The sequence below is a fragment of the Ictalurus furcatus genome, chromosome 6 (genome assembly GCF_023375685.1).
Source record: "Ictalurus furcatus strain D&B chromosome 6, Billie_1.0, whole genome shotgun sequence".
In the NCBI taxonomy this organism is placed as follows: domain Eukaryota; kingdom Metazoa; phylum Chordata; class Actinopteri; order Siluriformes; family Ictaluridae; genus Ictalurus; species Ictalurus furcatus.
Window position 1 is genome coordinate 6,318,481 of NC_071260.1, and position 15,403 is coordinate 6,333,883.

Consider the following 15,403-nt stretch of genomic DNA (forward strand, 5'->3'; position numbering starts at 1 on the left):
ACAGGGCCGATCCCGCCCAACCAATGAACAGGGCTGCCCCCAATTCATACCTAAGAAGAGGCAAACTAGTTATTTTCAAGCCTTCTGTGTCACCTCAAATGATCTCATGTCACAACATCTCTTTGGTTTCAAGTCAAATGATGAGGAACATACTTTTGTTCCACAAACAAGGGATCAAAAAATTCAGACATGATCCTGTGGGCATACAGCGAGCAGGCCGTCAAAGAGCAGAGACCTGCAATTACAGAAGTTTGGTTTATCTGAGAAGAGTTTCAACTCATCAAACCAGCACAGCACAGACACAGGAGACTCAAAGAAAAGATTACACACCAGCGATAAAATACTGAACTCCAGAAAAGCATGCAAGCCGGGCTTTGAGTTGATCACTTCCTCCGATTTTGGTACACTTCATTCCCACCAGAGCGCAGGCAGTTGCAAAGAAACCAAGACACACAGCTGAAATCATCAGTCCCCTGCACACCTGGATATAACCTTTAAAAAAATTAAACATATTTAAATAAAACTATTTTGAAAATAGTACATTAATATAGGTAATGTGGTCAAAATCAAATTATAAATGAATCAAAGCAAAGCACCATAATGTCAGCACAGTGGTGAGCATTCAGAGTTTGAGGTTCACACCTGAGCTTGAGTTACTATCTGTAACTTAGGGATGGGTCCTGAAACCCAGTATTAAACTGGCCCTGGTGCTAAATTATGAAAGACCGTAGTATCGATAAGCTCTGATGCTATCGGTTCTGCTTTCAGTTCTAGAAAAATTTAGAAAATAGAATTCCTATTTATTATTGCTAAATAAATGCTCCATCCATCCATCCATCCATCTTCTATACCACTTTATCCTTTTCAGGGTCACAGGGAAACCTGGAGCATATCCCAGGGAGCATGGGGCACAAGGTGGGGTACACCCTGGACAGGGTGCCAGTCCATCACAGAGCACAATCACATACACATTCATATACTACAGACACTTTGGACATGCCAATCAGCCTACCATGCATGTCTTTCAACTGGGGGAGGAAACCCCCACAGCACAGGGAGAACACGCAAAGTCCACACACAGAGGGACACGGTGGGAACCGAACCCCCAACCCTGGAGGTGTGAGGCAAACGTGCAAACCACTAAGCCACCGTGCGCCCACTAAATAAATGTTATCTTGCACATTTTATCTCACCAACCATTTATAATTTGCGATAATATTGAGACATTTGTCTGCATTTTCGTTATTCACAATCCAGAACTGAGTGAGATCTCTCATGCGCGGAGGCTGTCTGTAACATGCAACAGTGAGCACACGCACATAACATGAAAGCTCCTGCTTAATACATAGAGTGACGATAGGGGAGAGAACCAAACGTTCAAAAGTGGGGTTACAGAAACACAAGCAATCTGTCAAACCATCTTCCAAAGGTGAATTATGTGCAGACAGAGAAATGCAAAGTTTTCGACTGCCCAGCTAGCTCATCTCTGCTTGCCCCATCTATGTCACGTGTGTATGCTAGCAGTCTTCCCAAATAACAATGACACATAATCATTGCATAATCAAGGTCTCTCACGGCATAGAAACGATGTTCATCTCCAACACTGATCCAACATTTTTTTTGCTCATTACAGTCATGTTGAATCAATGTTCACGCTATTTAAAATAAATGTAAAATCGTCCAAATTGGTTTGCTTACCTTACATTGAAATTATGTTGATTTCATATGGGTGAAAGGACATTACGCATTCAACATATTTTCTGCTTCTTTTTAAAATCCCAAAATAAAGAAATAAATCAGTATGTAAACATTTAGGCTATTAAATGCACATCACTTTCAGTTACTTTATAAATAGCCTACATATAAATCTTTAGAGTATTTTTTTCTGCAGTATATAAATCTTAAACACTAAAAAATGCCTTCACACTGGTGCATTTAAAAATAGATGTATAATAATAAACTTATTTTGATAAAAAATAAAGCAATGTTTGTTCTGTTCTCAATTTGTTTCTTATTTCATAAAAAAAAAAAACCACAAAGTACCAATAAGAATACCGTTAAAGTACCGGATCAATAAGCAGTATCGGTAAGAGTAGTAATACCATTAAAGCCTTAACAATACCCATCCCTAGTTGGCTTATATTCTAAATTCCCCTAGGTGTTTGAATGTGTGTGTGGATGTAGCCCTGTGATGTAGATCTTAGCCTCGTGCTCACTGTTCCGGACTTATCATAACCCTGACCAGGATAAAGCTATTAATGAATGAAAGCATGAGAATAGTTTCTGCCATTTCAATAAATTGCTGCCAGTATGGTCAAGATACTCACAACAATTGTACATTAGTTTCCTTTGGTTTATAACCAGTCCTTTGGCTTTTTGGCTTTGGTTTTCTGGCTTTCAATTTTGTTATATATAGCACTGTGCTCATAGTTTTGTGCTGTATGCCGTTTTCTGTGTACTGTGATTGTAATAATGTAATAATAGTGTGGTTAGCATGTTTGCCTCACACCTCCAGGGTTGACAGATCGATTTCTGCCACTTCCCTGTGTGTGCAGAGTTTGCATGTTCTCCCCGTGCTGTGGGGGTTTCCTCCAGGTACTCCAGTTTCATCCCCCAATCCAAAGTCATGCATGGTAGGCTGACTGGAATGTCCAAAGTGTCCATAGTGTATGAATGGGTGTGTGAATGTGTATCTGAGTGTGCTTTGCAATGGATTGGCACCCTGATGGATGGATGGATGGACAAGTCATATGAAGTATATTTATATAGAGATTTAGTATTTGTACCTTTTTATGACTTAATTTGTATAAAATCAAATTAAACCCAACAATAACATCCTTTTTTTAATTTTTATTTATTTATTTATTTATTTTAGAATTTGTACAAATTTCTCATAGAATGTCCCAGGTTGGAGTATCATGGGGTGTCATGTAAGTTATATGTAAGTTTGGTAGCATGTAAGTTATATTTAAGTTTGTTCACATTCATCCAAAACACAAATGGAAGGTGTTTCCAATATTGTGCTGTGTCATGTATGAAATGCATTATTGATGTTATCACTGATAGTGATAAGGCTGCTCTGTTTTATGAAACCCATTACAGTTTAAATTGAATATGTCACTGTAAACCTTGATATTTTCTTGTTGTAATGGCAGCCAAGGATGCACTTCTTGCAGTTCTTCCACAGTAGCCTTAACGGGTTATTACGGTATCTAGCTAGCCTTTACTGGGCAGTTTATTCCACAGTTAGGTGGCTGCCAGGCAGCAACGGCTCATGACCATAGATTTTGGTGGGACAACATTAATAATGCCAAGTCATAAAAATATTAAGTTGAGAGAGTATCACACTTGACTTATGTTATAGGCTGCTATCTTTTTAGAGTAACTCTGTAATAGACAGTTGAGAGTTTACAACATACAGTCATCCTGTGTAGTCTAGCAGCTCCTTTTGAGCAGGTTTGACCCTGTTGGATCACTTCCAAAATATAGCCAATTCATCTGCTTGTTAAAATGATAATTCCATATAAGTCCTACAAACATTCACCTACTCATTCTTGAGATATCACATTAATGAGAAACTCAAACAGATTCTGAAGGGTTCTCCCTTCAGTGTCCTCTTCAGGAGGTGAAATGCTGATCAACTGGGTTAAGGTCTGGTGATTGATTTGGTCAGTCTAAAACCTTCCACTGAATTCATTCTGCTGCTACCATCATGAGTTACATCATCAATAAAGATTAGTGAGCCTGTTCCAAAAGCAGCCATGCAAGCACAAGCCAATGACACTATCTCCACCATGATTCACAGATGAGCTTGTAAGTTTTGAATCATGAGCAGCAGTTGTTGGTGATGTCACTGGTGGTTGTTTTTCGGTTTTTCTTCACAGCTCTCACAGTGTTTCTGTCATCAGCTGCTGTTTCCTTGGCTGACCCATTAAGTGTCTGTTGATCAATACATCAGTGGTTTCTTTCTTTTACATGACATTCCAAATTGTTGTATTGGCTATGCCCAATGTTTGTGCAATGCCTCTGTTTGATTTTCCCTCTTTTCTCAGCTTCAAAATGGCTTGTGTTTCTCCCATAGACATCTCTCTGATCTTCATGTTGGCTCATCCTTTTTAACAAAAACTACAGTCTTCACAGGTGAAACTGAAGACTAAAAGAGAGTAGATGTTCTGAACTATTTTTTATTTTTATTATATTTATTGTTTAAACAATCAATCTAACAGGACACACCTGGGTAACAAGACACACCTGTCAGTCACGTGTTCCAATATTTTTGCTCACCTACAAATTGGGTGGTCTGATACAAAATGTGCTATGTTCTATTTCGTTTAATAGATCTACATATATATACCAGGAAATAAAAGCTGAAATTCTAAACTCTCTTCTCATATTCTTCTTTTGATCTCAAACCCATATATCTTCAGTCTACAGCAAGAACAACAAAATGAATTGGCTTTGCCCTTCCAATAGTTTCAGAGGGGACTGCCTTCACCTGGCGGTGAAATCATAAAAAATTCTTGTTAAAAAATATTAACCAACAGTAATGGAGAAACTTGAAAGTCATGTATTCACACTGGTGTGCATCAGTTATAATGTTTCCAAATATTATGAGGTACAGTATCAGCTGCTATACTATTTCTCACTGACCATTTGGGAACCCATTTTGTTATCTTGAGCTTTGTTAAACATAAACTTTTTAAATTCTTGAATATCAATTTAGTTAAAGAAGTAAGCATGGGGCGTGCCATAAGCACCAGTATTTCAATGGCACTTTACTGACACGTGACTTGCAATGTATTTGGATATAGGGCTTATTAACAGGCCTTTTTACATTTGTCCGTAGTCTTATTAAAGCATAGACAATACACCAAGTTTGAATGTGAAGCCTGTCTCCTCTAAAATCTGACCATTGTTCACTAAAGTAAAGTACATCCGTTCTTACATTTTTACCTGATATCTAACAATCTTTATAGTCTCAAGATACAACACAGTTTTTTTTTATTATTAAAAAAATAATACACATACCACAGTAGTGACATGTAATGTAATGTTGAGCAAATTATGTCTAATTAAACATGGTTCTTAACTATTACTTAAAAATTGACAGCTTGAAATTAGCTATAAGCAATTAAAGCTTGAAAATTGACAAGCCTTTTTTTGAGCTCAAACAAAGCCACATATGTTTTGGGCAACTACATTTTACACCCTTTGTTTTTCCACATCTACTTCACATATCTGGATTTCCTAGATGGTTACCTATTGGAACTGCTATATACAGTATTCTGTAGGCTCCTGGTGATTAGGTATAATTCAGAAACCTGCTTCAGGAACAGCTATTTCAACCTCTACATGTTAATAAGTAGGTTCATTTCTCTGGAGTGGAAATTGAATCAGATTTTTCCAGAAGGTCTGTGCTGAGTGTTCATTAATGGACAGTTATCACAGCTGACCTTGAAAAATGCTAAAGTGAGCAATACAATGACAAAATGACTGATAAATGAATCCTGTTCTTAACTACATGCCCTTTCTTGTTAATTTGTATCTTAATTTAGTCATTTTTAAGCATTGAAATGTTTTGGTTAAATGTCAGTTATGTTTCTGAGTCATTCTAGACAAATAATATTTTCTACATTAGTCTTTTGTTAACACACACACACACACACACACACATTCTCTCTTTGTCTTTCACTCATATAAGAGAGTATTTTGGGGGAAAAAATCAGGCTGACCGTCTAAGGCGAGCATGGAAGGAAAGTCTTTGCAGTTGGAAACGCCAGTAGAATCAGTCACACAAATCTTCCAGAGGTTGCACCAGAAGGTGGCTGTAGTAATTACTGTGCCATCATTTGAAGACACCTTCCAGTAGTCTGTTGGTAAAGTGGAAGACACCAGCACCCAGCCTGCTGTAGCTACAAGAAATGCTGATATTTCTGTTATCATTTTACCCATTGTTTCTTTATGATTGTTGTTCAGCCAAAGTCTGTGTGTTTAGAGAAGTACTGCAAAGGGTCCTCACACAGGTAGTCCAGGATAACCCATGTTAAATAGGTAAGGGAACATGAGTCATTCATTGGCTACACTTTAGGGAGGGTTTTGGCCTCACTCGTCACAGTCTTTCAACAAATGACTCCTCTGCCCTCTTAGGACATTACAGTGGTGCTTGAAGGTTTGTGAACCCTTTCGAATTTTCTATATTTCTGCATAAAAGTAGATTAAGAGAACCCAATTAAATAAATGAGACAAAAATAATATACTTGGTCATTTATTTATTGAAGAAAATGATCCAATATTAGACATCTGTGATACACTTACTGGCAGCAGATTTTGCCAGATTTAAATCACTGTTAAAAAAACCAAACATGTACATTAAGGTACTGCAGTATCTTACACAGCATAATCCACACATAAACCAGTACATTTAAGGCTGATACCCTTTTTAAAAAAAATACCTACAATTAAGCAAGGATACAACTGAGCACAAGGTCTTGCTTATAGACCCAACCATGGCAGTGCTGAGATTTAAACCCACACCCTTTTGATCTGTAAATCAAAGTCTTAACCACTGAGCCACCACTAGTTTGCATTGAAGCAGCCACCTCCACCACTCAATTAACTCGCACTTAAATAAGCATTTCAGTGTTTTATTAAAGGTTTTCATTAGCATATAAAGTTAAACTCAAGCAGGGTTTGTATTCACCTAAAATAGTCACTAAAACAAAGGGCATAAAAATTATCCAATAATTTGAGATGTCAACACAAAAAGATTTTTTTTATTATTCTTACTCCTTCAAAAATTTTTTAGATATCCTTCTATGCATTGCATTTTCTCTCATTTTACTGTAAACCAGTGCCCTGCTCTAATTGCTGAATTGTTTACAGTACAATCCTGTAAAATAATAAACCAGCATTTTGGTCCATTAAACTCTTCCCGCTGTCCTTTTAATAATCACCCTTTGATAAGATTGGGCTGAGAGGGAAATAATTGAAAAAATAAAACTCATTAACACACACAGTTGAATTGACTGGCCTGAACTTATGCCCTAGTAATGTAAGCACTAACTTTGCTCCCTAACTTTGGATTGGATAAAGTGCAATAATTATATAGTCATGTATAACAGTCTTTTATCACACACTGTGTACTGCCCACCTCTTTGATGTTTTAAGAGGCATTAGATAACTAGGATTATTCTGTGCTTTAGTTGGCTGTAATAATTGGCAATAGTTTCTTATACAGCTCTACACCACACTGGGTTGCTTTTTGCTGCTCTGCCAAAGTGCTGCTCAGCACTCTGCTCTTCAACGCCATGAAGCAACAACCCCAAATACAAGAATGTTTTTCTTGCTGACTTCATCAGTACGCTTTTTTGTCTTCCTTAAAAAGACAAAACTCTTTACTACACAAATCAAAACAAATGATGTTCTGATGTATATAGTAGTCCTGAATAGGGATGTCACGAGAACCAATACTTCAGTACCAAGTCAGTACCAACATTCTTAAAATGCAACGGTACTTGTTTTTCTGCAGTAGCATAGGTACCGTTATTAATTACCTATTACCTATTACCGAGGTTGCAATTCTTCCAGAACTGAAGGGGGCAGCAAATACGCGCAAGTGTTTTAGTAGGTCCACAAGTGGTAAAGAAGAAGAAAAACGTCTACAAGCACATGTAAAAAAAAACTACAGAAGTTTAGCTCCGCCCCGACTCGTTAAGAGGCAGAGAGAGAAAAGCTCGTCGACAGGAAAGGTAGCATTGGTTGCCGGTGTGAAACCGAGGCTATTGGTCATTTCAAACAAAGCGAGGAAACACCTGGAATTTGGCGAAGCACCTGAAAGACGGCCCTATATTATGTTTGTTTGAGGCAGCTGGCATTATGGCCGTGAAACCAGCTAACGTTATGCTCCATGTAATGTTTGTGATAGCCAGTTATTTGTTAACAATGCTAATGCATTGCAATGTTATAAACTACCTCCTAATGGGCCACCATGCATCGCCATTCAATCTGTGTCCTGTCAGCTAAATGTAGCCTAATGTCACTAATAATTATTCACGTTAATGATTTTAATGAATCTTTTTGGCCTGCCATCATATCAGTGAATTTAAACTAATGCTTGCATTCAGAGTATAAGGGGTGTGTGTGCGTGTGCGCGCATTTAGGACTTGTTATTAGCACTTAGCAATGCTTTATTAGTCATTGTCAGACAGTGTTTGATAACTAAAATCTCTCTCTCTCTCTCTCTCTCTCTCTCTCTCTCTCTCTCTCTCTCTCTCTCTCTCTCTCTCTCTCTCTCTCTCTCTCTCTCTCTCTCTCTCTCTCTCTCTCTCTCTCTCTCTCTCTCTCTCTCTCTCTCTCTCTCTCTCTCTCTCTCTCTCTCTCTCTCGTATTAGCCAGAGCAGGATGTCCTCCAGGAGTTTTTAATTTTATTTTAAATTTTAATATTTTTTAAAACCACACCATGGTATCGACTTTGGTATCAAGTATCGTGTACTTTTGGTGGTATCAGTACCGACTACTAGATTTTTGGTATCGTGACATCCCTAGTCCTGAAAAGTCTAGCTCAGTTGATAACTGCCCTAGGGGATACAGTTAGAAATACAAAGGCTCAAGGACACAACAACCAAGATGTCCAAGATTCCAGAAAGAGTTATGTGTGCGGAACACCCAAGCAGTGACAAAGATGATCCACAAACCTTTGCCAGTTAATAGGTACGGAAGACCAATTGGGACAGTCCCCATTGAAACTGAAGGCATTTAGGAAAATGTAACCTCTCCAAACATACCAAAAGAGGGAAATATCATGAAAAACTTTTGCACATTTTCACCACATTCAATGTAACAACTGCAAACATTTAGCATCGCTTCTGCAAAATAGTCTATGTATCACAGGAATCTAAACACACAGCAATCACAGAGGCACCAATTGCTTGTAAGCACCAATTACTGAGGCATCAAGGCATTACTCAGGGCTACAGATACAGAAAACCAGCCTAGTAATAGAACTAGGGCCTACTCGTCTGTCACAGGATGGACCTGGTTCACTTCTGATAGGAATACAAAGACATCAGCACAAGTCTTAGGACTATTTCAAAGGTGCAGTGCTTGCAACCCACAAGAAATCACTGCCTTGTAGACAAATAGCACAATGTTAATGATTAATATAACATTAAAGCATAATTCTCACACCATACTTCAATATTACATTCACACATTACATTGCACCTAGACTAGATCAGAGTAGACTTTATTATTTTTGATTTAGGCAACACCATTAAGCACAGTATTTGTTTCAATCTACTAACACAGTGCCTGATTTATCAAGCTAGATACAAACAGATTTATTTGTATTTTAGTATTTACACAAGCGATTTGGTATTCATAAAAATCTCATAATATTGGAACAACATCTGTATCCTGCTTGTGCTCCTGTGTGTGTGTGTGTGTGTGTGTGTAAATTTACGCATAAGAAGGCTAAGTATTGTATAGTATTGTACTTGACTGGTCAGCTACAAAACATATGAACTGTGATGGGTTACTACAGTGTTATATATGGATTATGCTGTCAGGTACACTGGTTTAGCCCAGACATTTCACAAGTAATATGTTGAGGTCACTCATCCTCTGCAACACCATTCTGCAACACTACAGTTGAAGGCCAGTTGTGGAAGAGGGAATGTCTGTTTCAGTAATGAGAATATAGTTATAATATACATTTTAAATATCATTGTGATAAGCACATGTGTTATTTTCTAACCTTACCTGCCTGCAAAGATTATGTTGTTTAAGGAGCAAGTTTAACAAACACAGTGGTAAAACTATCAGTCTACCTGATGTAAAACATCACTAACTAAGTGCGATTTTCCCATTTCACAGTTTTTGAACCGTTACTTGCATAGTAAAATGAACATACATTTAGCCTAAACAATTTAGTTTGTAATCAGATAGTAGTAGTCAAAATGTCTGTGATGATCCTGTGCATCATCATCTGTATACTGAGATGACAGTGGGCAAAGTTATAAAATGTTTAAATGATATAGTAAGAAGACATTTAAAAAAATGAAATGTAGTCAGCAGAACAGAAGTGAATGAATCAGGAGATAGCATTGTGTAGTATGGAGATCAAAATTTCCACCCATACTGACAGGATTTATGCAAGTTTGCAAATTTAAACACACTCACAAGCTGTCTCTCTTTTCACCAACAAAATGATTGGTGTCATGTGCTGTGTCTCAAATCTTACATAGATGGACGGGGAAGTTTTCATTTTATTCTTGAACTATGCTAATATAGCATGTCATGTGACTATGTAAATTATGGGTGGATGTCATAACAGGGATTCATAAGTGAATGCAAAATGTCTATGAGGCCCTCTAGTGTGTCAGTGCTGTACTGCAGTACAATTTTAAACCCTGCCCTATCCCATGTTAGTCAATTGAAAAGGACCCAAACTTAAACTTTTTTGGGACTAGTGCTCTGTTGTTTGCCTGTTGTTTACCCATCTATATACTGTCATCAGTCCATCACGAATATGGGAGGGTGGGAACCCACTGTCCGATCAGCATTGTCTTTTGTGCATACTCAGGCTCCACTGTCTCTACTGCACAGACTCTGCCTCCAATTTTTACAAGATGGCAACATTGCGACAAAAAAGGCTTCAGACTAGATAATGGGAGTAAACGGCATCATGTTGTCCATTCACATTCATTGGTCAGGATACACAGCAAAATCCCCAGTGCTGAAGTAACACCTTCAGTGGTATGTACAGTTGAAGACCAATGAACTCTACACTCTTGACTTTAATTAATCACTGGGGATTTTTCTGTGTAGAGAAAAAAGCTCAAATAACATGCACCCTATTAATTTAAACTGTGGCATGTCTGAATGTGACTCCCAGTAACATTTCAAAATGTTATCACATTATTTTCTAATATCAATTTGCAAAATAAATGAAAAGAAAAATATATGTAAAATGAATTAAACAAAAGAAGGGATTTTGCATTTCTTTCATGACCCCATTTGCAAACCAAGCAACACCTAGTTTGGGAACCCCTGCTGTAGTCATGGAATAATATATTAATAATACCTTACTGATTAATTCCTTAATTAATTGTTAACTAATTACTACCTAATAATAAGCCAGGAATTTAATGGGTTAAATAATTTGTGATAGCCTTGAATAATGTATGTACTTATTTTTATTTATTAATTTTTAATTCAGACAGCTTAGTTTTTCCTTTCATTGAGCTTTTTTTCCCAACCCAATCTATCTAACAAGGTTTCCTCAGTCTGACCACAAAGTACCCATATTTTCCCAACATTTTTCACAACTTGATGAAGGATTACAGCAGTAGCTGTTACGACATGGGACTGAGCATACGCAGGTGCAGGTCAAAGTCTTTATTAACAAACTCAAAACCACACAAACTCAGGGAGCACGGTCTATACTGACTATACTTAAACACTGGTTCCGTAGCTACGACCGCTAGCATGCTAAACATACATGCTACCACGTTCAAACATAAACAGAAAATCAGGAGACCTTAGATTAATACTGCGCACAGTGCGTAGCCACCGAGGGGTTTAAATAGCCAACATAATCAAACTAAAGCATGGACACCTGGGGCAAATTAAAGACATCCTCAAAAACATAAGTCAATGTCTCAAGCAGGAAGCGAACGAACCAAAAAAGTCACGTGTCCACTTAGACACCATGCCGCAGCGCCATATGCCGGCGGTGACGTAACAGAACCCCCCTCCGAAGGCGCTCCTCCGGAAAACGAGGCGGCCTCCGCCGGGCAGCAGACTGGCGGAGCACCACCCCCAGCGGCACTGGAACACTGGGCGCCACCCCTGGTGGCACTGGAAGGCTGGGCAGCGTCCCCAGCAGCACTGGAACTCGGAGGGACCTCCTCAGGTTGGGCAGGGCAGCGGGGTGGCCTCCTCGGGCTGGGAAGGGCAGCTGGGCGGCCTCCGCGGGCTGGGCAGGCGCTCCACAGCTGAGACCTCCCCGTAGGCCTCAAGCTGTAGCTCTGAGGTCACCATGTTGACCTCAGGCGGGAGCTCCACAGCTGAAACCTCCCTGTAGGCCTCAGGCTGGAGCTCTGCTGTCGTCGTTGCCCCCCCCAAAAAAAAACGTTTTGGGCCAGCCTTCAGTTCCGGACTGGGCAGCATGGTGTAATTCACCTGCAGAGGGAAGCTCCAGGAATTTGGGTGGCTCTGCTGGATGCATGGCGTTGTATAATTCCCCTGCAGTGGGAAGCTCCAGGAGTTCGGGTAGCTCTGCTGGCCGCGTTGCGCGACGTAGTTCTCCGGCAGCAGGGACGGGGTAAATTGCACGGGGGGCGACGTGGTGCGTAGCCCGGTTTGCTGCAGCGGCTTTAGAAGGCGGTGGAGCTGAGCAATTTTTTCGGTGAGCTGTTTCTTCTGTTCCTCGAACGAACGGCGCCACGCCTCAAACTTGGCCACTTCGGCGGCGCTCATTGTGACCTGCTGCTTACGCATTTTGGCGCAGTATTTTTGTTACGACATGGGACTGAGCGGACACAGGTGCAGGTCAAAGTCTTTATTAACAAACTCAAAACCACACAAACTCAGGGAGCACGGTCTATACTGACTATACTTAAACACTGGTTCCCTAGCTACGACCGCTAGCATGCTAAACATACATGCTACCACGTTCAAACATAAACGGAAACTCAGGAAACCTCAGATTAATACTGCGCGCAGTGCGCAGCCACCGAGGGGTTTAAATAGCCAACATAATCAAACTAAAGCATGGACGCCTGGGGCAAATTAAAGACATCCTCAAAAACATAAGTCAGTAATGTCTCAAGCAGGAAGCCAATGAACCAAAACAACGTCACGTGTCCACTTAGACGCCGTGCCGCAGCGCCATATGCCGGCGGTGATGTAACAGTAGCTAGGTAATAGCTGTAAGATTTAAATACAAAGAACCTACATATCTGCAATAAATTCTAAAATAATAAAATCTGTTTTGTATATAGTCAAAGAAACATCAAAGTAATAGTCTGAGCAACATTTTAAGCTGGCATTGTCAAACCGTTAGATTATTATCATCATTACCACTCTTCTTTTTCTACTTCTTCTTCCTCTTATTATTATTATTATTATTATTATTATTATTATTATTACAACCTCAATTCCAAAAAAAATTGGGATGCAGTGTTAAATGTAAATAAAAACAGAATGCAATGATTTGCAAATCTCATAAACCCATATGTTATTCACAATAGAACATAGAAAACATATCAAATGTTTAAACTAAGTAAATGTACCATTTTAAGAAATAAATAGGGTAATTTTTAACTTGATGGCCGCATCACGTCTCAAAGAAATTGGGACGGGGCAACAAAAGGCTGGAAAAGTAAGTGAAACAGCTGGAGGTTAATTGGCAACAGGTCAGTAACATGATTGGGTATAAAAAGAGTATCTTAGAGAGTCTTTCTGAAGTAAAGATGGGCAGAGGTTCACCAATCTGCGAATAATTGTGTCTACAATTTGTGGAACAATTTCAGAAATAATGTTAATCAACGGAAAAATGCAAAGACTCTCTCATCATCTACAGTACATGATATCATCAAAAGATTCAGAGAATCTAAAGAAATCTCTGTGTGCAAGGAACAAGAGCGAAAATTAATATTGCATGCCCATGATTTTCGGGCCCTCAGGAGGCACTGCATTAAAACCAGGCATGTAATGGAAATAACTGCATGGGCTCAGAAACACCTCAAGAACTCATTGTCTGTGAACACAGTTCACCGTGCCATCCACAAATGCTGGTTAAAGCACTACCATGCAAAGAAGAAGCCATATGTGAGCATGATCCAGAAAGCCGCCGTATTCTTTGGGCTAAAGCTCCTTTAAAATGGACTGAGGCAAAGTGGAAAACTGGTCAGATGAATCAAAATTTTTTATTATTTTTGGAAACCCTGGACGCCACATCTTCTAAACTAAAGAGGACTGAAGAGGAGAGGGATCATCCAACTTTTTATCAGCACTCAGTTCAAAAGTCTGCATCTCTGATGGTATGGGGTGCATTAGTGCCTATGGAATGGGCAGAATTCACATCTGGAAAGGCACCATCAATGCTGAAAGGTATATACAGGTTTTGGAGCAACATATGCTTCCATCCAGATTCCATCCCATCTTTACTTCTGAGAGACTCTGCCTCTCTAAGATACTCTTTTTATACCCAATCATGTTACTGACCTGTTGCCAAGTAACCTAATTAGTTTGAAAATGTTCCTCCAACTGTTTCTTTTTAGTAACACTTACTTTTCCAGCCTTTTGTTGCCCCATCCTAACTTTTTTGAGACGTGTTTCGGCCATCAAATTCAAAATTACCTTATTTTTTCATTAAAATGGTACATTTACTCAGTTTAAACATTTGATGTTTTTATGAGATTTTATGTTTTTATGAGATTTGCAAATCATTCCATTCTGTTTTTTATTTACATTTTACACAGTGTCCCAACTTTTTTGCAAGTGGGGTTGTATTATTATTATTATTATTATTATTATTATTATTATTATTTACACATTTTAATTTGTTTTATAATTATATTTAAGTAATATATGACAACTAAGTCATCCCCTGCATTCTGTTAAATCAGTTTTCTTAAAGATTATAATTAATGTACATGTACAACAGGTTTAAACTTACTCTCTAGTTTGAAGATGGTGTGGTGCTGCCTGCAATGCACAGATCCAATGGCATTTCCAGCACAGTTCATCCAAAGTCCCTGAAACACCCAGGTGGCTGTAATGACAGATGAAGCCCTACTTGTGGTCTTCCACTCGTTAGACACAGTGGCACCAATGGTCGCACCCAAGCCCACTAATCCAGCCAATAATGCCATAATTTGCTTGCCTGACATTGTGTTGAAGAAATGTCTGGGGAAAGATTCTGAAGTCTTCCGAAATCACAGGTTCCAAAATGTCAATGAGGCAAAGGAATTACAATAGAGACATGTGTTACAAAGTTATAAGTCACCAGGTAGACATCTGGTCTGGCTAAAATTTACTGTAGTAAGCAAAAGAAATAGCTAGACGTGAGTAAAAGTATATGGAAGCTGAACTGGCAGTTAGTCATTAAAAGTACTGTCCTTCAGTTTGAGATACTGCTTTGTCACTTCATTGCTGTATGGTTGACTACAAGATTTGTTCAACATTAACATTTTTCAACAAATTGGTTAGCCTTCAAATGTAAACATGTGACAAAGTTCATTACTAGATGTACTGTTTCTGGTTATACAATAAATTACATAAATTCATTATCCATCATTCAAATTACATGCAATATAATGACAAATAAATCCTAAACAAATGACTGTTTATTTGTGTTGTTTGTCTATTCCTGTTTCAAGTAGGCTTTACTGTTATT

At 38.7% G+C, this 15,403-nt stretch overlaps 1 protein-coding gene across 1 annotated transcript in view; it reads right to left on the reverse strand.

Moving 5' to 3' along the window:
* The window catches only part of LOC128608540 (claudin-10), a 30,070-nt gene extending 14,782 nt beyond the window's left edge, over positions 1-15,288 (reverse strand). Inside the window, exons 1-2 of the mRNA XM_053626331.1 lie at positions 14,684-15,288; positions 331-492 (exon numbers count right to left, since the gene is read on the reverse strand). Coding sequence (XP_053482306.1) covers positions 331-492; positions 14,684-14,897 — 376 coding nt within the window. The 5' untranslated portion in view covers positions 14,898-15,288. The remainder of the gene's footprint in view (positions 1-330; positions 493-14,683) is intronic.
* Positions 15,289-15,403: the final 115 nt, after the last annotated feature.